The 24,616-nt window shown below is 44.3% G+C and overlaps 2 protein-coding genes and 1 long non-coding RNA gene across 5 annotated transcripts in view; 1 reads left to right on the top strand and 2 right to left on the bottom strand.

The window, feature by feature from the left end:
• Window positions 1-892: 892 nt before the first annotated feature.
• On the bottom strand, window positions 893-12,541 carry chadlb (chondroadherin-like b). The gene is made up of 11 exons (XM_061755115.1): window positions 12,417-12,541; window positions 9,229-9,405; window positions 8,110-8,304; window positions 7,630-7,785; window positions 7,410-7,555; window positions 6,362-6,643; window positions 6,064-6,283; window positions 4,676-4,949; window positions 3,075-3,487; window positions 1,699-1,865; window positions 893-1,484 (listed from the first exon to the last, which is right to left on the bottom strand). The coding sequence occupies exons 2-11, from the start codon at window positions 9,403-9,405 to the stop codon at window positions 1,208-1,210; spliced, it is 2,307 nt and encodes a 768-aa protein (XP_061611099.1). The 5' UTR covers window positions 12,417-12,541; the 3' UTR covers window positions 893-1,207.
• On the top strand, window positions 11,656-17,331 carry LOC133468884 (uncharacterized). Its single transcript, XR_009785580.1, has 4 exons — window positions 11,656-11,718; window positions 15,309-16,845; window positions 16,995-17,162; window positions 17,277-17,331. It is a non-coding gene; the product is annotated as an uncharacterized LOC133468884 (long non-coding RNA).
• Window positions 13,675-24,616, bottom strand: part of rangap1b (Ran GTPase activating protein 1b) — a 13,899-nt gene continuing 2,957 nt past the window's right edge. Inside the window, exons 1-16 of one of the 3 annotated variants that reach the window (XM_061755118.1) lie at window positions 20,483-20,617; window positions 20,033-20,149; window positions 19,827-19,954; window positions 19,024-19,083; window positions 18,715-18,894; window positions 18,474-18,608; window positions 17,869-18,027; window positions 17,672-17,785; window positions 16,721-16,820; window positions 16,464-16,548; window positions 16,149-16,323; window positions 15,712-15,795; window positions 15,533-15,635; window positions 15,341-15,429; window positions 14,340-14,461; window positions 13,675-14,266 (exon numbers count right to left, since the gene is read on the bottom strand). In XM_061755118.1, coding sequence (XP_061611102.1) covers window positions 14,188-14,266; window positions 14,340-14,461; window positions 15,341-15,429; window positions 15,533-15,635; window positions 15,712-15,795; window positions 16,149-16,323; window positions 16,464-16,548; window positions 16,721-16,820; window positions 17,672-17,785; window positions 17,869-18,027; window positions 18,474-18,608; window positions 18,715-18,894; window positions 19,024-19,083; window positions 19,827-19,954; window positions 20,033-20,144 — 1,725 coding nt within the window. In that variant the 5' untranslated portion in view covers window positions 20,145-20,149; window positions 20,483-20,617 and the 3' untranslated portion in view covers window positions 13,675-14,187. Of the gene's footprint in view, window positions 14,267-14,339; window positions 14,462-15,340; window positions 15,430-15,532; window positions 15,636-15,711; window positions 15,796-16,148; window positions 16,324-16,463; window positions 16,549-16,720; window positions 16,821-17,671; window positions 17,786-17,868; window positions 18,028-18,473; window positions 18,609-18,714; window positions 18,895-19,023; window positions 19,084-19,826; window positions 19,955-20,032; window positions 20,150-20,482; window positions 20,618-24,616 lie in introns of those variants that run through there. The other 2 variants (XM_061755117.1, XM_061755119.1) reach the window with 2 other exon arrangements.

Below are 24,616 nucleotides of genomic sequence, written 5' to 3'. Positions count from 1 at the left end.
CTTTTTTTTTCCCTCTTTCTCTGTCTATTCCCACTGCACGGACCTGAAATGTTATCTCAAGTTTGACTCGCAAGTCATCACATATTAATGCATTCAATAATAAGCATCTCTGTTGACTATGATGCATCTTATTTAACTTTGGTATGTTTTTATCGTGGCGGCACGGTGTCCGACCGGTTAGAGCGTCAGCCTCACAGTTCTAAGGACCCGGGTTCAATCCCCGGCCCCGCCTGTGTGGAGTTTGCATGTTCTCCCCGTGCCTCCGTGGGTTTTCTCCGGGCACTCCGGTTTCCTCCCACATCCCAAAAACATGCATTAATTGGAGACTAAATTGCCCGTAGGCATGACTGTGAGTGCGAATGGTTGTTTGTTTCTATGTGCCCTGCGATTGGCTGGCAACCAGTTCAGGGTGTACCCCGCCTCCTGCCCGATGACAGCTGGGATAGGCTCCAGCACGCCCGCGACCCTAGTGAGGAGGAGCATGATGTGTGGTTGGCAACGCACCACGAAAAGAAATACAAAGTGAAATGGTTTTCTGTCGCGTAATGGCATGAGACCTCAATCAGTGGCGTTTGTATGGGGAATTTGCACCCCTTTGTGGAGTCGCCCTCTGTAGAAGAGACGTAACAACACTCTAATCCCTAAAATAAAATTCAACACGCTTTTATTTATTTAATCCACTCCCAAGATCCACTCCAGTTTTTTTTTTTTTTTTTTTTTTTTTATTAGGGTTGGTGTGTTGTGTGCTTGTCTGTGTGTTGGTGGCGGTGTGGTGGGCGCCAAAGGGGTGTCTCGCACAGGGTGCCATTCAAGCTAGGACTGCCACTGCTCTTAGTAGAGGCGTGGAAATGCAGAAGTGTTGGACATATTTTCCGAAATAGGCAGCTAACAATAGATTTACTTGGTTGTTTAATTTCACACTTGATGTGTGAGCAGGCACTCCAGAGACCCAACAATAAACAATGTAAACAATAAAAAGTCAATTTGTTATTTGTCCCCTATAAGATTAGCAAATTAATTGCTGTGTAGTGGTTGCCAGCATCAGGCCAATTGTCAGTTCTGTATCGATGACCCCTTCAGATGGTAAAGGTTTGGAAAACATGACCATCATTGAGAATGTGCATCTAATGCTATGGAGACTCTTAGCTGAGGACATACTGCAAACATGAAACTATTGGAGCTTTGGTTTAGTAGGCGCACAGCAGGTTCATGCCCTTTTCTTGGCCGCTTTCATCTTTGGGCTCTTGCGAAGTTTGGATTTGGTTTTGAGCATCTTGCCCTGCTTAACGCGTCCAAGGTGCATCGGTTTGGGTTTCGTCGCCTTGGGCGTCTTAGCGCGCTTTGGGGCCACACTAGGAACAGAGGGAAGAGCTTCTCCTCCTGGACAGGCCTTGAAAACATGGACGTCTTTGACTCTACGACCCCTTAGCTCAGGTGGGTTGGCACAGGTGGCTCGTACCTTTAGGTTGACTTTCTCAATCCAGCTAGATGAAGAGGGAAAAAAAATAACAAAGGGGACATATATGGAAAATTGGAACCTGCCACAAATAGCAAAAAACGGTGCGTAATGTCAAATCGACAAATCAATTATCATGCCCATCCCTCTGTCTAGTCTAGATTCATGAACACCAACTAATTCAAATTAGACTTCGCTACCCCCCCAAACAATGACGAAGTAGAAGAAGAGTTGAGCCGTACAGGCGTAGTGGCAGTAGAGGGCAGTCGCACATCAGAGGGTTGTCCGCCAGGTTGATGACCTCTAAAGAGGAGAGCGGATGGAGGTCCGGCACCTCTTCCAGTTGGTTGCCCTCCAGGAAGAGACTCCTCAAACCTGGACCCAATCCTGCCAGGGAGCTCTGCGACATCTACAGAGGTAAAAAACAAAAAAAATGTCAAACTTGGAGGTTAAGTTGAAAGCGATACAGTAACACTAATGTTACTAATGCAGTAGTAAAGTCAATTACAGTAAATATTTGTATGGAAAACACTTCTAAACTATATATTAACTGATCAACAATCAAATGAAAAACAGCGCCGTGTATTCTTAAGTTGCTGAGCAAATTAGTTCATTGTGTGCCATTGGTTAACTTGAAATGTCACAATTACAATAAATGGTATGTAAAACATGCTGGTGCCATAAATATAAAACAATCAAATAGAAAAATAGTAAGTTCGGTGGTAACTGAGTGTGCCTTCTTGTGCCACCTGATGACATTTTTTTTTTTTTTACAGTATTTGAAACTGCACTTTATACTTCCTTTTTCTATTTTGCTTCATGTATCATTCAGACAGATGTGAGGAAATCAACATTTGACACCTTAGGTTTTGCAGTTTTTTTGTAATCATAATGCTTAGAATTCCTTTGCCCATGGCTCGCCAATTGACATTGGAGCAGCATTGAAAAACTGGCGCATGACAAAGTTTTTCTGTCCCGGACAGCAGTTCAGCATCCGTTTCAGTAGTAGTCAAAGTTTAAGTTATCCATGCTAAGTTTCTCAAAAGAGGATCTGTTCTTGACAAGCCATACAGCAGGCAGCCTGCTACTACCAACACTGAAACACTGACAATACCAAACTCTTAGAGCACGCATTCGAGCAAAGCCACAAAGTGACTTGTGGGACACACTGTACATCAAATAGTTTATTTTACTATTTTTGTTTTTATTCACAAAAAAATCAGTTAACTTTACTTTTATTTAATGCAATAAATGGATAAAAAAAAGAAAGCATAAATACATTTTTTAAAATGGCTAGATGAATGGTATACTACTCCGTGGGCCGGATTAAATAACGCAGTGTCACGGCGGCCATACTTTGCCCACCCCATATTAGTATTAGTAAATTTTGCTTTAATAATATACTGTAGTTGGATAACTTTCTCTTTCTGAGAACTGCTTCACATCTGTGTTGCATGGAGTCGACCAACCTCGAGTACCTGTGAACTGGTACCCACGTTTGATTTGGAATAGAATGTGCAGTGTTCTCAATGTATTGGGGAAGGAAACAAGAGCTAGAGCTTTAATCCCGTTCTTTTTTTTAAACACCACTCTAATTCTGAACACAAGTGAAACTCACCTTCTCCAAACCCATATTATCCAAATAAAGCTCCCTCAGCGATTTCCCCAAAGGCTGGAAGGCATTTGACCCCACCCAGCGAATGGCATTCCCCGACAGTCTCAGGTCCTTCATGTTTTCCAAATTTCTCAGGGCTTCAGTGGGCACCTCTTTCAGCTTGTTCCCTGCCAGGTGGAGCGTATCGAGATCAGCGGCCTGCTCCAAAGCTTTCGGTGACACGTGGTCAACGGCGTTCCCCGTGAGGTAGAGGGCTCTGAGGCTCTCGGCGCCATTCAGGGCGTTCGCCTCGAGCTTGGCAATGGAGTTGTTTTCCAAATGAAGCGCGAGTAGACCGGGAAGCAGTTTGAAGGCTCCTTTCGGGAAGATTGTGAAGCTGTTCTTCTCTAGGTGGAGGTAAGTCAGCTGAGGGAGTCCTGTGGATTACAGGACGGGGGGGGGGGGGGGGGGCTGTCAAACTTTTTTTCTTCACAGGCCACATCGTAGTTATGTTTGCCCTCGGGCCGATGGTTTAATGAGTGAAACCATCTAAATGCAACCTGTGCAACAGTAAGCCACAAGTCACAGTTTGCTACATACTGTACCTTGGTTTTAAGGTCATGGCAAAACAAGCACTTTTGTCAACAGGAGCACATTTAATGATGTTTAAAATTAAACTTCACCAGCTTTTTTTTTTCCCCTTAGGAAATATTTGTTCTTTTTATAAAATGAACAATGAACACAAGTCAAATTTAGTAATATATAACAGTTGAAATACATTATTTTTAGAAAAATAGTTTGTCTTGTTTTTAGGAGATGAACAATAGAGAAGTCCAATTTTATAATACAAGACAGCTTAAATATTTTCTTTTTAGGAAAGTACAACATTTGTTGTTTTCTTGAGGAAATGAACTATGAAGACAATTTAATATATAACAGCTTTAATCTATATCGGGAATTGCAAAATAAGTTTGTCTTCTTTTTAGGAACGACGCAGATTTAATAATGAACAATTTAAATATTTCTTTTTTGGAAGTGCAACAACAATAGTTTATTTTCTTTTTAGTAAGCGAATAAAGTAGACAAGTGAAATTTAATAACAATTTAAACTTGTACGAAGTGTAACATTAGTTTGTCTTTTTAGGAAATTAACAATGCAGACAAGTGCTATTTTAAAATATATAACAGCTCAAATCTAGGAACGTGCAATGTCAATAGTATATCTACTTTTTAGGAATTAAATGATGCAGACAAGTGCAATAGTAGCAGTTTGGAAACTGAACTGTCATGCTATAAATCCACTAATAATGGCTTTTGTTATTGCTTTGGCTCCATCAGGGGCTGAGCTGCACTGTGTTTGTTTACAGAGCATCTGGCTAGAGTGTAAGGCAGTAATACTTCTTGTCTCTTACTTTTATGTTCTGCGTGGGAAACCTAATAATCACTCCATTATATTACAAAATTGCCCCTGTATTTGATTATTATTTGTATGTTGGATAACTAGTTTTCAACACAAGTCAAGGAATAATTGTGTTAAGCATTCGCAGGCCACCAGGACCTGAAAGTAACCTCTTAGGTGTAGCTAATAAGATCTTCTTTTTATGTTAGTAGTCAAAATACTGTACCTTTAAATGCTTCAGGGCTGAGGGATGAGATGTGATTCTCTGAGAGGTACAAGTAAATGAGGGCCTTCATGCCGCTGAAAGCTCCGTCGTCCACCTCTACGACCTGGCAGCGCTGCAGGTGCAGCGACACCACCTGGGAGATGCCAGGGAAGCTGTTGCTTGGGATGTAGTGGAAGTTGTTGCCACGCAGGTCAAGGAGGCGCGTGTCGGGAGAGAAACCCCGAGGAACTTTGGTGTGACCGCGGTTCTCACAGGAGGAATGGTGCGTCTCAGCCTGATGTCATGGAGGAGATGGGGAAGTTTAAGTCATTCTCCTTTCTTACCTTCAACACACTCGAATCACTTATTTCACTTTTTGGGCATCCAAATAAAGCTCATCGGTTGGAGCAGTCATTAAATGTAACTGTCGCAGTTGCCGATTGTTGTGTAACTTTTAAATTAATCCATTTCAGTTATTTCCAATGCAGTGCAGCATAAATAAAATGAAAATAAATGATGACAGTAAATAGGTCACGAAATAAATATAAATACAAACCATCAATAAAAGAGGAAGGCATTGCCCACCAATAGGCCAACTTGACGGTCTTGTGTATTCTGTATTAGATAATTCAACATTTTTAAAGCTCACAGAATTTATAGTGTAGCTACTTGTAATCATTATCATATACTCTACATACAATAGATCATTATTATGACATACCAGTATAATAGATTATCATTTGAAAAGTACAACATTTTCATTCTTCTCATTTCCTTACTGATTAGCTAGGAGCAGTGGCAGGTGGTCAATAGAGGGCGCTAGGGTGCCGCCCCACCGCTGCTGACTCACATGGAAAAGGGCAAAAGTGAATGAAATGAAAGAAAGAATATGAAAACAAGATATTACTATAAAAATATTACAAATTACATGTTTAGCTAAATGAATAGGATGAACAGTATACAGTTAATGATGAGTAAAATTGATTGGTTTATATCTGATTGTCTCATTTTATGACGCCACTTCCGGTTTAGGGAGCCTAGACGTTTGCCGTTTAACGCTGGTTAAATTGGGACACGAGCCGTGGGATTCTTTACAATGAGATCGATAGTGCCGAGGTAGGTCGTCGAATTTTAGCACCCGGTTTGCCAATAACTTTAAACAAGTTACTGTTAAATCCTCCCACACCCATTAATGGAGGCCGAGTGAGCCCACGTCATTTCCGGCCAGTCTGCAGAGCACCACCCCCAAAAGAAAACCTCGTGAGCCAGGTCACTTGTATCTCAAAGCACCACCGTCTATGATACTTTGACTGATGGTTTCTTGTCCCAGAAAAATCTACATACAGTCACTTTTGGATTGAATAAGAGCATTTTGAGTGACATTCTTGACAAAATAACTCTGCACTCACCTCACAGACACAGTTAGCGGGACACTTGACTTTGTCCTCCGGCTCCTCAGTGGGTGGCGGCTCTCTTCTACTTGCCTCCTCAAACTCTGCCTTCAGCATGGCCTCCTGGCTCTGACAGCGCAGCTCTGGAGGGTGGACAGCCTCCAGGATCTCTCCGGAGAGGTGCGAAGGTCCTGCGCATGTGCCTACCAGCTTCGCCTTACTACGGATTGCCCACTCCCTATATCACAATGAAAAGCCTCGTCAGGAGTGGGGTCTACAAAGTGTTGTTTGTGCGCTGATGGCGGCTTGCCAGGACCTGAGTGGACGCATGTAGCAGTTACAGTAGATGGGGTTTCCGGCCAGGTGGAGCCGAGCCAGCTTAGGGGTGCCTTCCGAGAACGGTTGGATGACACGTAGTTGGTTGTGGCTGAGGTCCAAGTGGGTGAGGCTGGGGGACTTGGATACGGCCGTGTTAGCCAGGTCCTGCAGGGACATGTGATCCAGGAAGAGGTGACTCAGCTTGGCCATGGACACGGACTCCTCACCCAGGTACGTCATGGGGTTGTAGCTCAAATCCAGGCGGATCACTTCTGGCAATCTATGCATAAAGAGGCCCATATGAAGTACCTGACGACAGTGAACCACAGCCCAGTCACGGTCATGCTTTTTTTGTTTTGTTTTGTTTTTTGGGGGGAACCTGTTCTTGGCTATTCTCGGAATCTCAGTGTATTTTGAGACTTTTTGTAATGCCCGAATACGCCCCAAGATGGCGCCAAAGCCCCGTCTAACAGAAAAGTCATACAGTAATTGGTGTCAGGGAAGTATGTTGAACTGATATATCGCGACTGTTCTATTGACATTATTAAATAGAATTAAACAGTTTTTGTCACACTTTTTTCTTCAACGGTGCTGCTCATTCTGGTGTGCACCCCTTGGCCACCTTTGGCCAGTATAAGACAATCATACGGATATACTGTACTGGAGACTCAGCTCATTTCGTGGATTCTCAGTATGGTAGTCATAGTCATTCTCCTCAGAGGATAAAGAATATATGCCTGTGAGCATTGTTATTTGGTCTGTCTACATGTGTTGCAGCACAGTTTGTGTTCAGATTGCCTTAAAGGGTAACAGCATAGCTACATAGATGCTAATTGTTAGCCCATTTGTCCATGGACTTTCCCATTGTATGTTAGCATTCAGGTAGCAGAGGCTCGTGTCGGGTCTCTCATATCTCAAGGCACCACTTTTTTAACATGGAGTCAATTATGGAGTTTTGTGCTATTGGTGGAAGGGCTTGATTCCTGTACCTTGCAAAAAGCAAGGGTTTACAGTAGTAGGTAGTGACATGCTGGATACCAACCAACCTGGTCATGGTCTCGGTGGGAAAAAATTGCAGCTCGTTGTGGTCCAGACTGAGCCGGTTGAGGGTGAACAAGCCAGCGAAGGCTTCAATGTCCAAGTAGTTTAAAGAGTTGTGACTGAGACGAAGCCACTTGATGTTCTGCAAACCCTGGAGGGAGAAGGAACAATAGCCCTCTTTTTACAGAATGCTCACGTGGTGGTGTGTTGATGTCACGTGCGTACCTGGAAGGCCATGTTGGGGATGTAGACAAGTTGGTTGTGTGTAAGCGAGAGCAGGTTCAGGAAGCCGAGTTGGGAGAACGCTCCGGGCTGGATCTCCTCAACGCGGTTCCGGTCTATCGTGAGCTGCTTCAGCGAGGACAGACCGTCGAAGGACTCCTACACTCTCACAGAGAAAAAGAAAATGCTGCAATGACTGATGGGAATTAAGGTTTTGTTTGAGGCCATGTGAATCCATCCAGTTTCTAAATCACTCGTCCTCATTAGGGTCACGTGAGCGGAAGCCTATCCCATCTGATTTTGGACGGGAGTTACACCATGGACTAGTTGCCAGCATAGGATTCATATCGACAAACAACCGTTCGAACTCACATTCCCACCTATGGACCATTTAGTCTTCAGTTAACCTAACATGTATGCATAATGAAACCATGTATTATAATTAGATCACTGACGCTTTATAAAGTTGCTGTGCAAGACCACCTGGTAGAGGATGTCAATGTTGTTGCTTGCCAGGTTGAGGAAGACCAGGCGGCCGAGGCCTCGGAACGCGCCCTCCTTCACCCTACGGATGTTGCAGCGCTGCAGAGACAGGTGAGTCAGGTACGGGGTGCGTCTGAACGCTCGGGTGGGGAGTTCCTGGATGTCGTTCCCTCGAAGGTCCAATTTCACCGTGATCTACACAGGAAGAAAAGCAAGTGAAGCTACATGAATCGTAAATGTACAGCGGTGCCATGAAATATGAATAGAATTCATTACGTGACCACTGACCATGCTCAGAACTCAGAAATGCTATTAATTGGTTCCAGCCTCCAAAATACAACAAAAATTGTTGTAATGTGTATTTTAATGAGGGGAAATTACCCTCTACAATATTGTACTTTATTTTTAAAAAACATGCAATTATGACATAATTAAATAGAATGAAAATAATTAACCCGTTTTTGTCACACTGCATTAAAGGAATGGCCATTGTGCTGCTCTTTCTGCTATGCCCACCTGGACCACCTAGGGGGACTATCTCATCATCACGGCACTAACATGAGTCGTTCTTTGCAGAGGATAAGGAATATATGACTGAGTACTGTTGTATTCTCTGTCCACGTGAGTTGTTGCACTGTTTGTGCTCAATCTGTTGCTTAAAGCACTGAAACGTTGATGCTATTTAGCATTAGCATTAAGCTAGCGGACTGAAAGGCTAAGCCATGTGGTTGTTTTAAATACGCAGTGTAATTCTATTTGTTTTGTATTTAATTTGAAAGTAAACTTCAACTGCGAGCGGCAATAAACAGTTCGAAGCTTCCTTTTTGAAAAATTGTTCACGAGTTACCAAAATGCTGCTTATTGTGAAGTGAGTTGAGTTCACTGCCACCATACAGTGCTTGTATCTCAAGTCTGTGCTCACAAGTCAAAGCAAAAAACAAAAACAAAACCGGCAGAAGGTATCGTGTATCTGGACAAACCTGTCCGACTGAGCACAAATTCAGCAAAGGTGAGTTCTTGAGGGAATCAGAGCGGTTAGGTTAAAAAGAAAATCAGCAAATTTGCAAATGCAACTACACAGGGGCTGACTGTAATTGTGTATGATACTATCATGAATACCTCGTCCACTGTGGGAGGAACCTCAGTCAGGTTCTTGTTGACGCAGGCGACGCTTAGCTGGATCTGGTCGCACATGCACTGCTGGGGGCATTTGGCAGCGTAGGCCGCGGGGAGGAAGAGGAACGCGAGGCCAAGCAGCGGGACCCATGGGGTGTCACGAGGGACCTGGGAGTACATCTGAAAGGCCCAATAAGAAGCTTTTCCTCAAGCACATTATATGGTGAACGTATTTGGCAGTGAGACACAGACAGGCTTTATTTTAGAATATGAACAAAATGAGCTGCGTTCTTCCGAGAGGATATGATGGCGACTTTGATTGACATTAGGATTCAGGACCGCACAGAAATGTCATTCATTTCTTTTACCCCTTGGATACTGTAAATTGTATAGTATTGAAGATGTAAAGGATCCATCCATCCATTTACTGTAGTTCTTGTCCTCGGGTGAGAGGTGGGGTACACCATGGCTCGGTCGCAAAGTGATGTGAGAAATCATCAAGTGTGCCATGAAATATCATCTAATTTCACCTAATTGGTCCAAAAAGTCACATTTATTTACTACTAGTTGTACCTTCTAGCATCTAGTGGATGAGCATTTAATCGTTCTGCCTGTCACTATACGTTGCTGGCTGGCATACATAGATGAACAAAGATACAATTATGTATTACTCGTGCACTCACTGTAGTTGTCTCGCCATGCTGCACTATTTGCATATAGTGGCCACTCATGCCAGAGTAGCATCTGCTCCATTTGCACACTGATTGAGGAGTATCTGTAACATTTGCACAACCAACATTGTCCCAGATTATCGCACTACTCGTCACTTTAAACCGCATACACTCCTTGAAGTCTCAGCGCCCCTTGCACAATGGTCATTGCACCGGACTATTGCAATATTAGTCATTCGAACTGCTCTAAGTGCTAGAGGACTCTGCATCTTTTTGCACAATTGTTTTTTGTCAATGTCTTTGTCTCCAAAGTGTTCTGTAAATTGACTGTCTGTTGTACTAGAGCGGCTCCAACTACCGAAGACAAATTCCTTGTGTGTTTTGGCAAATAAAGGTGATTCTGATTCTGATTGTAGTAAATCGGTACGTTTCGGACCAATTACTGTCAGTGCAACTGGATCATTTCCAATGGCACACCTAGTGATCCCTCATGTCGCAATAGTTGTTGGGAATGACTGATCTACAGACACCCGTTTGTACAATATTGTCTGAATGATCGTGTATGAATAACATTTTTATTGCTGCTGTTCCATTAGACATAATAATGCCTCTGCACTTTTAGGGGTGGGGCTCTTGGGGGAGTGGGGGGGTGGGGGTTATTGCCACTTTGGCAAGATGGGCCAGCCCCAGTGTTCACTGGAATGCATTAAAACCACATTCCCATGTTGGATCAACCGCCTTGATCCGCAACAATGGACTCGGAAAGCTCCACATTATGAAATTTGGAGTCTCAGACGGGGTCGCTCATGGTGTAACGGTTCATTCGCCTGACTTTGGTGCACGCTGGGTCACTTCAATTCCCACTCGGTGACAATGTGAAAGGTTGTCTGTCTCGATATGTGGCCTGTGATCGACTGGTGACCAGTCCGGGGTCAGTTGGGGGTCAGCTCCAGCTCACCCACAAGCCTAATGAGGAAGCACTTTAGATTATGGACTAACGGCGTCTCAGATGGGGAATAAATACTCAAAGTCCACAAGTACACTTACACAATTACAATATTGTACTTATCAGTGTGTTTATTATCAGACTAAGAGGTCCACTATCCATTTTCTATGGCGCTTGACCTCATTTGGGTTGCTGGCCTAACCTAGCTGGCACCCTGGACTAGACTAGTAACCATTCACTTCAACACCACAACAGTGTTGCTGTCAGTGAACCTCGCATGCATTTTTTTTTAAATGTGAGAAACTTAAGTAGCTTGGAGAGCATGCAGATTCCACACAAGAAGGCCGGAGCCACAATTTCAATCACTAATCACTTGGGCGCCTTGCTGCAAACTGAGAGTCGTTTCTAAATAATAATAATTGCTTTTCATTATGATGCATTACACCGCAAAATACAACAATCACAATAATAAAGCTGACAAATGTCAAAGCACACTTTTGATGCAATTCATGCAACTGTGCAGGGTATATAGGCAGGTATGTATATACCTAGTACAGTGTCCACGATTGAAACTAAGATGGTTGCTGTTTTAGCAAAGGTGACAGACAGCCAGTGTCCTCACATCATTTTAGAAGCATCAAATGTTTTGTCCTCAAGGTCAAAAGAGAGAGCGAAAGTGGGGGCAAGACATTAGAGACGGAGGAATTCCTCCGGCAGGACTGTTTGTGCGCATCCCCCCCCCCCCCCCCCCCCCCCCCGAGGTCAACAGTGCAGACCGCAGAGGAGCACGCGTGCAGCCTCGCCTGTTGTGCACAAAGACGCCCAGTGTCTCTCCCGTGCAGCCGGTGCGGTGCCAAAACGTGTTTTCCACTAAAGGTGAGTGTGCGCGCAAGAAGTGGGAGATGTGCATCAACTCTGAGTGTTTAACCTGCAGGACGATGCTTATTGATTATTTATACACGCGACTGGGGAGTCATATCTGTTTATCACGTCGTTTTCCGAAAACGCCAACAACTTAACATGTAAAAGCAAAATACATTTACAGCAGGCCATCCATATCTGTGTTCACCAATTCATCGTAATTGGGATAATTAAGCACCAAATGACACAATTCACATATTGCCTCACTCATACGAATCTCTTGGCTGAATTGGGCCTGAAATGAATCTGATTCCGACTTTGCCAGTACTTCAATTTTCCATGTAGTGTCGTAGAAATTCGTCGGATACTTTTTATTGCAGCTACCAAATCTATATAACTGCAATGAAAACAAATCTAGGGACTCCTCGGTTTACGACGTAGGACGTAAATCAGGGCGATCCGCAGGGTAGATCACCGATCTACTACTAATATGGGGGGGGGGGAACAGAAAGCACGGCGGTAACTGAGCATGCCTTCTTGTGTTGCGCGCCGTTCGTAACCTCGAAACGTCGTATGTCGGAACTGACGTAGATTTCCTCAAACATTTGCATGTATCACACGCGTGGCAGTCTTAACGCTAAACCAATTCGGTATTTTGACACGAGTATGACGAATGTAACCCAAAAAGCAAGTTGGCTGGAAAGTGGACTCACCTCGGTTCCGTCCAGTGGGCGGCTGGTGGGTTCTGCCGGCGGCCTCTCATGGACTGCTGCCCCCCTCCCCCTCTCCCTCCCCAGTCCAAAACAAACTGGGTTTATCCCCTCAGTCTCGCTAACACGCCCACTACACACCGCACACTGCTACTTGTTCATAAGTCTGCATTCATAACTGTAACTGTATAACTATCAAAATCAAGAAATCATAGGTCATTTCATAAGAGAGAAAACCAGTCAGGTTTGTTGTTTCAGTACAAATCAACATACGTTACTTTAAACGCTATTACAGAGTATTCCCTTCCAATGCTCAAATATGTACTACATATAATAAATACATGAGGTAAATGTAGAATTGCACACGAGACTCAAAGAGGATCACGTGACTTCCCCCCCCCCCCCCCCCATTAAGCCTGATGATGAATGACCAAAAGTATCATTGTGTCCAGTCAGCAACTTCAAACATCGAATAAGGGCGAAAACAAATGCAAGTGCATCTGGACAATGTGAGTGTAATTGTTTTCTTTCGGGCTGGATCAAGTGACCCGATTCTGTATATTTTGTGAGCGTATCATGGCAGCGTACATCGAACCCCCACCCATCGCCACATAGTCAGCTATGTTCAGATCAGAAACCAGGCTCTTCCAAATGTGGTCTAAAATCCATCTGCCAATGTGAACTTGACCTCATTGAAAACACATTGGGGACATCTGCACAAACCTTTCAGTGTGGTGGCCACGAAATGAAATTGTCAATGGAAGTTTTTGCTCCTTTCCAATGGGGGTGAGGAGGTATTGATCAAACTTTGACCGGTGAATATTTTCCTGATTCTTCCTGACACACGTTGGGGTGGCCGCTGCCACCGCCTGCCCCTGCTGTAAATCTTAACTACATCAATATGCCATTAAATGTGCTACATTAGAGGTGTGTCCTACATTAAAAAAGCAAAACTGCAGACGGCATCCAGTGGAGTAATGTGGAGGTTATCTTCATTAGTGGGGCGAGTTAGCCCAGGCAAACTAAACCTATGTAATATTTTGAAAAATATTTTTTCTTTGCCTGTGCATTTTGAGTCATCCAGGTCATGGGAATCCATAATGGTTTAATCAAGGCAACCGGACTCTTTGTTGAATGTTTTTTCTTGCCTCCTGAGGCAAAAGGTTTAAATAGGATTTAGGCAACTATGTTATCTGGCTAATGATTTGTATTATTTGTTTACAATAGTTTACTTCTGTGTTGAATGAGGCTTGTGGAGACGTTTTTGTGCAATTTGTATAGACATTTTATTGGAATTGAGCACTGCGACCTGCAGTGTAAAGTGGTTCTTTACGTTTTTAAAACAGTAAACAACAAAAAGAGTGAGGGGCACTAGTTTTGATTGTGCAATTCTAGAGTCACAGAGAGCTGAGAATCAAGTCCCTGAAATATGGATATATTGTATTAAGAGTAAGCTATGCCTGAATGAAGGAGTTGACTCCCCCTTTGAAGTGGCATAAAAGTACATGCTTCCAAAACAGAACAAAAAGCTGCCAGTTTACTGTAAACTTCCATCCCCCCCTCAACAACTACATCTGTTTTTTTATCATGTCTGTGTATTTTCTATAAAAAAATATAAATTCTAGGAAAAATAAAATATAAAAATGAGGAGATGCTGGACAGCCTTAAAAAAAATAAAATAAAATTTACAAATGGGTGGAAAACAGTGGTTGTAGAAGCCTCGCTTTTGGAGGAAATCTATCCCAGTGTGTATCTCGATGGTGGTTAATCAGGATTAGTCGAGGCATCTCTTCTCAAGCGCGGAAATTAACCTGTCCACACTGCTGCTGCATGACTTGAGAGCCTCGCGGTTCCTGCAGAGTCGTACAGTGTATAAATAAACACCCCATAATGGCAGTGTTGCATTTGTAAAGGTGTCATTCCTACTTGGACAGGATGCAGTGAAGCAGTGAGGCGTGGTGCTGGGCTAAGTAGTCCTGCTGGACTGCATGCTCCAAACACAACAAGTGGCCCGGTACTAGCGCCACCTTTTTCCTCTTCCCTTCTCCCTGAAATACAGGGAAAGTAAATACAAAAGTATACTTATCTGAATGTATTGGTTGTACTATATTCAACACAACAGGTCATTGGGATCGCACGCAAACATGGATTGTCTATAGATGCCACAAGATGGTGCCAAAGCACAACTTTTCTATTTGACAGTGTTTTGGCGCCATCTTGTGACATTTTAGGGCATATCAGAAAGAGCACAAAACCGCAAAAAAAGGTGAGTGGCTAAGCGTGAAAAGGCAGGGCAACACCGTATGCAATAAATCTTGATCCTTGGGGTATTTTTGATAAATAAATGCCACAAACCATCTTATGAAGACACCTCTGAACTGACTTAAATTCTGATTTAAAAAAAAAAAACATCTCCTTGAGGGAGCAAGGTGAACTGGTGGTTGGCATGTCTGCCTCAGAGTTCTGAGGTTCAGGGTTTGAATCTTGGCTCCCGCCTTCTTTTAGGGAGTTTGCATGTTTTTCCGCACTTGCGGGTACTCCGGCTTCAACCCAAATTCCCAAAACATGTTAAGGTAATTAAAGACTAAATTGTCCGTTGGCTTCAATATTGCATTCCACAATATGTCTATACAGTATGTGCCCCGTGATTGGCTGGCGACCAGTCCGTGGTGTAAAATCACCCAAAATCAAATAGGATTAGGCACCAGCTCACCGTGGATCCTAATGAGGACCAACGAGCACTATTGAAAATGAATTGATGGATGTCTTCTTTTTTAACAATTCTTATTATTTGGTTGTAGTGTCGAATTTTACCGTCTCATTCAGACAGCTGCATTAATAGTTTTCCCCTCTCAGATAGCTGATCCAAATGCATTTTTCTTGTTACAAAATGAGACCGTCAGTATGGGAGGGGGCTGCAGTGGTACCTTAAGGACTCCCATGAGGACCAGCAGTGTGGAGGTGATGATGTAAGCCTGGAGAGCTGAACTGGAGAGAAGCTTCCTCAACAGCATATCTGTGGGAGAGAGACACATTTATTACATCTTATAGAAGAGAGAAGCCAAGTGGTACAAGAGCTATTGCCTATTTCATCCTCAAAGTACCATCTTAGTACTAACCGAAGGTTTCCAGGACTGTAGTCTTTACCACTGGTTCCTCACAGTACAAAGAAGCCACTTTGAGAAGGACATCGACGGCCTTGTGTGGATGCAAAATATTCACCTGGTGAGAGGAAGGAATATGATTGAGTGTGCACTGAAACATTCTGTCAAGCTTTGGGTGCCCCTCCCACCACCACCTCTGGTAGCAGATGTCTCCTCATTTCTCCCAGCTGGAGAAGCTTCTCAGCAGACGGGCATTCAAGAAAAGATAAGACCTCTTCCTAAGGTACCACACAAAACAGCTGTTCTTTATATACACTCACCTGCCACCGCATTTGGTACATTAGGTTATATCTGCCTTTACAAAGATAGTAATGCCCAGTTTTGTAAGTCAGGTATTCAATTAACAGTATGTTTATCATTGAGGTTGACGTGAACGGCACTGCATCATAATCAGAGGTATTTCTAATATTTTGACACCCTCATGCGGATAAGGTAACCAAAATATGAAAACCCTCTGATTATGATCCAGTTATACACAAACTACAACCCCAGTAATAAACATTAAATTGATTCCTTTCAGACTGAACATGAGTGTGTTTGTAAAGGAAGAATTGTTGGTTTGTCATCTTACAGGACACTGGGATTTAGAAGGACTCTCTTCATTTGCCATCATTCCATTTTCTTTAACAAAGTCGTCCTCATTGCAACCGTTATAGCCGTTACTCGCATCAGCGTCATCATCATCTTCATCTTCATGTTCTTCCTCGTCATCATTATCCTCTTCATCAGGTTCTCCCTCATCGTCACTACAAAGAAAAAACTGTTGGAATCAGAATAGGTCGAAGCAAACTGCAATTCTTTCTTTCAGTTATTTGAATTGATTTTTTACAGTGGATACAAAAATCACACATACTCCCCTCTCCACCCAACTCCTCCAGAATTTTACCTGAGTGAGACTAGCATGTCTCCTTTGTCCTGGGCCGCCATTGCTTCCCTTAGGGCTTCACAACCCTCCTCGCCCAGGCAGTTCCCTGTCATAGTCAGACATTGAGACACACACAGACATTTGGACGGACGGACACACACACACACACACACACACACACACACACACACACACACACACACACACACACGTCACACTGAGTAAAACAAATGAAATAATTCCCTCTGCCTTGTTTGTTTCATGGTTAATGTGTCTACCGTTCAGATCCACTTTCTCCATGTGGGGCTTGTCCACAAGCGCCTGAGCCACCACCAGGGCCGCTGCCTCTGTGATCTCACCAAATGACAAATTCAGCTCCTGTTGGCAGACATGACAGAATCATGTAATAAATTACCTGAAAAAGGGATTCACAGACTTTATTGAAATCTTTAATATGGAATTTGATCGATCTAATTCTTCTGTCAACATGTTTATGTTGTTTAGGGACTACTGTTGGTCTTACTGCAGTCTTTACATCCTGTCCTCATTAAGGTCACGGCTGAGCTGGACAATCACAATTTAGAATCTTCAATGAAGCTAACATGCATGTTTTGGGAAAATGGGAGAGTCCAGAGTACCAGGAGAAAACTCACAGGAAGACCTCAACTAAGATTCGAACCCCGAACATCAGAACTGTGAAACAGATGTGCTAACCACTAGGTCCATGTTTTCTTCCTAAATTGGCTGTTGTAGAAAAAAAAATACCTATTTTGAAGATAAGTGCTTTTCATTTAACAATAATAAATGTGTTCCCTTTTGGATTTTCTCATGCAGGGCAGCATCAAATTGGATTACAGCACAGTTGAAAAGAAGTTGCACTACCTAGAGGTAAAGTTAGTTCAAGTTTTATTGACACTTTTAAAGTTTTTGAGATATATATGGATATTAAGTTGTGTGGCAACCAGGCCATGGTGTACTCTGCTTCTCAAAGTCAAATGGGATAGGCTCCAGCTCAGCCACAAATGCTGGAATTGCTGGAAAATGTTCGAAATTCATCAAAATTAAAAGGTCTGTGTTCAGCTCTCAAATAAGCAAGATAATTATAAGAATGCTCCAAATGAAAATGTCATTTTTAAGAAAGGTTATAAATCTAATGTATCAAAGTGGAATACAAAATACTGCAGACAAAAAAAAAAAAGAGGCCTCAGTTTGCTGAACAGTTGGCTGACCTTGAGGACTGGCAACCCTTCTCTGAGGACCGCTGCCATGGCGATGGCACCTTCACAACGGACCAAGCAGTCACCAAAGTTGATCACTTGGACGTTCCTCAGGTGTCCTAAAGCCTTTCGGGGCCAATAGAAGTAGAAAACCAGTGTCATATATTTTTGTCTTATGAATATGTTGTGAGTCAGTCAAGAGGGGTCACCTGAGCCATAGCCATCGTTCCCCTCTTTGTGAAGGTGTTGTCGTTGAGGTTGAGCACACGGAGGTCTTTGTTGTGTCGCATTGCCGAAGCTAAAGCTGTCACGCCCGCATGGTTGATGCCGTTCTGGGGCATGTGGACCTCCTCCAGGCTGCCCATCAACTGAAGTGTTGGGTTCAAAGGAATTAATACAGGATAAATAAACATATTTACAAAAAAACTAAATAATAACTTTGACACTTGGTTGACAGTATTATGACTTTGTTTTCATGATATTATTATTGTAGTCGCAACAGTGTAGAACGCCACAGAGATGTTTTCACTATTCCACCCCTCTTTTGCAATGATATTAACCAAACTAAGAAAACTTAATTTAGATGAAAATAATTTCATCCATTTTCTATAATATATATATATATATATATATACACACACACACACACACACACACACAAAACCTTACACGCCAATGGGTGATTTCGAGTCTTTAATGAATATAACATGTTTTGGGGGTGTGGGAGGAAGCCAGAGTACCCGGAGCAAACCCAGGCAAGCATAGGGAGAACATGCAAACTCGTAGCCACTGGAGGCCATGCACACATTTTTACCTGAAAGGCCTTGGCCAAGGCACTGGCTCCTTCGTTTTCCAAGCGGTTCCTCCCAGCGACAAATACTCTCAGTGTGAGTGGAGTTCCCTCGGCCAAAGACCGTCTTTGACACTCTGTCAGTACTTCGGCTAAGATCTACAGAGACCACATAGTATTTTCATTATGAGCTCCACCATGGAAAACAGTGTGGAAATGATTTGTAGAGGTTTGTCATGAATTATAACATCATTTACAAGCTCACCTTTCCTCCTCCAATTCCCATTCCACAATTATTGAGCCTCAACTCCCTCAAGGTGTGGCAGGCAGCGCTTCTCAGCAGCTGATCGATCCCCTTCACGCCATCTGGACCGAAAGCATTGTCGCTCAAGTCCAGCACCGTCAGACGGGCCCCGGCGGTCATTAATCCACTGCCCAATGATTTCTGATAAAAAGGAATTTTAGAAATGTACTTTTCATATAACCTCGCGTGTGCTAGTGTCTTCAATGTACCGTACTACATATAAAGTCAAAATTGTTGTGTAGCGCAGTCATGAATACATCAACTACTCACCAGGGCCATTGGGATTTCAGAGCGCAGTCTTCCAGTGAAAAGGTCACTCCAGTAACATCTCTTTATATAAAAAAAAATATATATATATTATTATTGCAAGAGGATCAACAAGAATTATTTCCTGATTTATTGAGGATTAAGCGGTAAGGAAAATGGATCGATGGATGTTTCCAAAAGTTATACAGCAACTATATATTAAAAAAATTATTCTTTCAGCAATTCAAGTTAACAAAAAAAATATGTATATACCATGAAGCTTCCCTAAAGAGTAAAATAGTTCATATTTTTAAAAAATATTTCTTATTTACTTTTAATGATCATAGCTTACAGCTCATGAAAACTTCAAATTCACCATCTTAGAAATTTGAGTATTACAGAAGAAGTTTGGATATAGAAATTAGGTAGAAATTGGCCTTCTTATGATGATATCGCATGCATTTAATGAATAGTTGCACTTAGTTATGTAGATCCTTACTATATTAGTTTCAATTTTGTGTTGAAATACAGTACTGAAATTAACATTTTCATACAATATCTAATCTAATTCATTTAGATTTAATGCAATCACATGCCTGTATAATAGAGAAGTGGGAAACTGTGAGCATAAATTTGGACTTTTTTAATAATTTTTTTCGATTATTTAACAGGAGATGGGCAAAATATAGCTGTTAGTATCATAACAGTTCCGTTTAGTTTGATTACTGATGTAGTAGTTCAGACATCTCTGTTGAAGGATAGGTGTATATAATAATGGAGTGAGTGGATAGCAGTGATACAAAGTTCTTTGTTTGGTAAATGTGTACCTGAAGCTGTTGTTTGCTTTCCAGGGCCTTGGCGATGGCTCTGGCTGCGTCCACGCCCAAGGTGTTTCCCTCCAAGCGCAAAGCTCTCAAATCCTGGTACTGTTCTATCTCCTGGACCAGCCCTTCCACTGTAGGCGCACAAGTGGTCAAGAAAAGAAACGGGGAGCATTTGATTGATATCAATGGACGCTGGCGGGCAACCACACCTGACTCTGCGTTGTCCAGCTTCAGTCCCAAGCCTTTATAGCTTAGCTCTCCATCCCCTAAATGGGTCTTTGAAAGAGCGTGAACCAGCTGGGAAATGTCATCTGAAGCCATGATGCCTAGGGAGAACCCCCCGCCCCCCCAAAAAAAAAACAAAAAAAAAACAGTTAGGTCATTGTAGGTAAGTTTCGAACAACTTGAGCATATGCGCCTAAGTGACGTTCAAATTAATAGCTGACGTTTCTCAAACGTGCAACTGACGTGGAATATAATAACACTAAGAACAAAGAGGGCTGGGCGTTTAGCTCAATCTGAGCTAGCAGGTGGTACTGCGGATTTATCAACAGCAGTACAAGAAGCAACGTGCTTCGTACGTATGTTCAGCCTTCCCCGAGAAGAAATAATGTGGTGATATGGAAAGCAGATATAAGGGAACAAGAGAAGAATCTTACCACCGAGAGCGAATTCCGCGCAAATGATAGCGAAAACACCGTGAGGTGAAGTTGAAGAAACACGCCGGTTGGTAAATGTGTGACATCACGTCTTCCGGGTTTTCTCCCGGTTGGCTTACGTCACGCTAGCTGGAAACGCTGACGCCATTTAATTCATTCGAAATGTTCAATTTCGCCACGTTCACTGCTAAATACATATCATGAATACATAACACGGTGTACTGTAATATATTTATACAACTGTATTTTGTCATGTGTATTATATAGAACGTTTCACCATGACGTCACACGCACTTTCAGGTGGCAAAAAACGGTGCTTTTAATTTAAGGTAAGTTTGACGATCAGATTTAACATTGGAGATATTAACAACGTCTTACTGATAGTCATAATTACATTTTGAATAGTTGAAATTTTCATTCAAGATATCTGTAATTGTGACGAGTCGAAATATAACAGAGAGATGTCTGTAATTCAGTTGTGCCTACTCAAAATAGAATTACTAGCAATATCCTATCGCCTAGGACAAATGATGTCACTTTTGCCATTCATTTATATGCAGTTTCTCATTACAGATATCTACATTTCATTTAGTCTATAGCCAAAATTTTAAGATACACACAACTTCATTTCAGTCGGTTAAAACTAAATTTAAGATATCTGAAAAGGGTTATGTAGATACCTTGAATTGAAATGAATTAAAAATATCTGTGAGACGATGCCCCCTCCTGGAGCCGGCAGCTTATCGTGGTGGAGGGGGTTTGTGTGTCCCAATGATCCTAGGAGCTAAGTTGTTTGGAGCTTCACGCCCCTGGTAGGGTCACCCATGGCAAACAGGTCCGAGGTGAGGGACCAGACAGCACGGCAAAAAGACCCCTATGATGAACAATATGGATTTATGTTTCCTTGGCCCGGACGCGGATCACTGGGTCCCCCTCTGGAGCCAGGCTCGAAGGTGGAGCTCGAAGGCAAGCGCCTGGTGGCCGGGCCTGCACCCATGGGGCCCGGCTGGGCACAGCCCAAAAGGGTAACGTGGGTCCCCTTCCCATCGGCTCACCACCTGTGGGAGGGGCCATAGGGGTCGGGTGAAGTGTGAGCTGGGTGGTGGTGGAAGTGTCTTGGACACTCGGGTGAAGAGCGGGGTGGAGCTGTCAACTGATCACCACCTGGTGGTGAGTTGGCTCCGACTGTGGGGGAAGATGCCAGTCCGTCCTAGCAGGCCCAAACGTATTGTATTGTATTGGTCTGCTGGGAACGTCTGGCAGAATCCCCTGTCAGAAGGAGTTTCAACTCCCACCTCCAACAGAACTTTGCTCATGTTCCGGGGGTGGCGGGGGACATTGAGTCCGAGTGGACCATGTTCCACGCCTCCATTGCTGAGGTGGCCGACTGGAGCTGTGGCCGTATGGTAGTCGGTGCCCGTCGTGGCGGTAACCCAAAACCCGTTGGTGGACACCAACGGTGAGGGATGCCGTCAAGCTGATGAAGGAGTCCTATCAGGCCTTTTTGGCTTGTGGGACTTCTGAAACAGCTGATGGGTACCAGCTGGCCAAGCTGAATGCAGCTTTGGCGGTCGCTGAAGCAAAAACTCGGCATGGGAGGAGTTTGGTGAGGCCATGGAGAAAGACTTCCGAGCGGCTTTGAGGAAATTCTGGTCCGCCATCCAGTGTTTCAGGAGGGGGAAGCAGTGCACCATCAACACTGTGTATAGTGGGGATAGGGCGCTGTTGACCTCGACTCGGGACGTTGTGAGTTGGTGGGGAGAATACTTCGAAGACCTCCTCAATTCCACCCACACGCCTTCCCATGAGGAAGCAGAGTCTGTGGTCTCTGAGGTGGGCTCTCCTATCTCTGGGGTTGAGGTCACCGAGGTGGTTAAAAAGCTCCTCGGTGGCAAGGCCCCGGGGTGGATGAGATTCTCCCAGAGTTCCTAAAGGCTCTGGATGTTGTGGGGCTGTCCTGGTTGACACACCTCTGCAACATCGCGTGGACATCGGGGACAGTGCCTACGGATTGGCAGACTGGGGTGGTGGTCCCCCTTTTTAAAAAGAGGGACCGGAGGGTGTGTTCCAACTACTGGGGGATCACATTCCTCAGCCTCCCTGGTAAGGTCTATTCAGGCGTGCTGGAGAGGAGGGTCTGTTGGGAAGTCGAATCTCAGATTGAGGAGGAGCAGTGTGGTTTTCGTCCTGGCCGTGGAACAGTGGACTAGCTCTTCACCCTCGGCAGGGTCCTTGAGGGTGCATGGGAGTTCGCTCAACCAGTCTACATGTGTTTTGTGGACTTGGAGAAGGCGTTCGACCGTGTCCCTCGGGGAGTCCTGTTGGGGGTGCTTTGGGAGTATGGGGTACCGAACCCACTGATATGGGCTGTACGACCAGTGTCAGAGTTTGGTCCGCATTGCTGGCAGTAAGTCGGACTCGTTTCCGGTGAGGGTTGGACTCCGCCAAGGCTGCCCTTTGTCACCATTTATTACTTTTATGGACAGAATTTCTAGGCGCAGCCGAGCCGTAGAGGGGGTCCGGTTTGGTGGCCTCAGTATTGCATCTCTGCTTTTTGCAGATGATGTGGTTCTGTTGGCTTCATCAAGCTGTGATCTCCAACTTTCACTGGAGTGGTTCGCAGCCGAGTGCGAAGCGGCTGGGATGAAAATTAGCACCTCCAAATCTGAGACCATGGTCCTCAGTCGTAAAAGGCTGGCGTGCCCTCTCCAAGTGGAGGAGTTTAAGTATCTTGGGGTCTTGTTCACAAGTGAAGGATGAATGGAACGGGAGATCGACAGGCGGATTGGTGTAGCGTCTGCAGTGATCCGGACTTTGTATCGGTCCGTTGTGGTGAAGAAGGCGCTAAGCCGAAAGGCGAAGCGCTCAATTTACTGGTCGAGCTACGATCCTACCCTCAACTATGCTCACGAGCTGTGGGTCATGACCAAAAGAACAAGATCCCGGATACAACCGGCCGAAATGACTTTCCTCTGCTGGGCTCTACCTTAGAGATAAGGTGAGAAGCTCAGTCATCCAGGAGGATGCTCCTCCGCATTGAGAGGAGCCTGATAAGGTGGCTGGGGCATCTGATTAGGATGCCTCCCAGACAGCTCCCTGGTGAGGTGTTCCAGGCATGTCCCACCGGGAGGAGACCCCAGGGACGACACAGGACATGCTGTAGAGACTATGTCTCCCAGCTGGCCTCATAATGGATGAAGTGGCTGGGGAGAGGGAAGTCTGGGCATCCCTGCTAAAGCTACTTCCCCTGCGACCCGACCTCGGATAAACGGAAGAAAATGGATGGATGGATGTAAGACGATGCCTACTCAAGTATACCCCCAAGGTAACCCAAGACGGTGGGAGAATGACAACCGTAGGGTTATCTTTCTGTCAGGATGGATTCCGTGGTATTGACCGATGCAAATTGAATATCAACAATGTGAGCAAGATGCATCGGTGGGAAAGTATGTAAGAAGAACCTGGGTGGCTTAACAATACATCAGGCCAGGTTAAAACTCATTCACTGCCAGGCCTCCATGTTAACATCCATCCATCCATTTTCTGAGCCGCTTCTCCTCAGTAGGGTCGCGGGCGTGCTGGAGCCTATCCCAGCTGTCATCGGGCAGGAGGCGGGGTACACCCTGAACTGGTTGCCAGCCAATCGCAGGGCACATACAAACAAACAAACAACCATTTGTACGCACAGTCACACCTACGGGCAATTTAGAGTCTTCAATTAATGCATGTTTTTGGGATGTGGGAGGAAACCGGAGTGCCCGGAGAAAACCCACGCAGGCACGGGGAGAACATGCAAACTCCACACAGGCGGGGCCGGGGATTGAACCCGGTTCCTCAGAACTGTGAGGCTGACACTCTAACCAGTCGACCACCGTGCCGCTCCATGTTAACATGGATATTTGAATTCAACAGCCATCATTGGCAGTGAATGAGGGTGCAGGAGAGCCAACTACAGCGCACAGTATCTGATCCTGGTGAGACAGACAAGCCTGGCCAGAAATCACACCACACCCACAGAGCTAAGTCCCTCCAAGCAGAAGAGGCTCAATCCCAGTACTTTTGCCCAACAGAAGCGGTCCAAGTGGCCTTCAACTAACAACCAGAGTATTTGGGCACAATGTGACACCGATGTGA

This window comes from Phyllopteryx taeniolatus, chromosome 19, assembly GCF_024500385.1.
Source record: "Phyllopteryx taeniolatus isolate TA_2022b chromosome 19, UOR_Ptae_1.2, whole genome shotgun sequence".
Taxonomy (NCBI): domain Eukaryota; kingdom Metazoa; phylum Chordata; class Actinopteri; order Syngnathiformes; family Syngnathidae; genus Phyllopteryx; species Phyllopteryx taeniolatus.
The sequence above is the reverse complement of the archived record's forward strand: the minus strand, read 5'-3'. Positions and strand labels throughout refer to the sequence as shown.

Bases quoted from the DNA above. Each gene is read 5' to 3' on its own strand.
- chadlb (XM_061755115.1), bottom strand. From the start codon at position 9,405: ATGTACTCCCAGGTCCCTCGTGACACCCCATGGGTCCCGCTGCTTGGC. The intron at 7,786-8,109 runs GTGGTCTTGCAC...GTGAGAGTGTAG, and splicing joins ACATTGACATCCTCTACCAG to GAGTCCTTCGACGGTCTGTC. The intron at 1,866-3,074 runs GTGAGTTTCACT...TTACCTCTGTAG, and splicing joins ATAATATGGGTTTGGAGAAG to ATGTCGCAGAGCTCCCTGGC.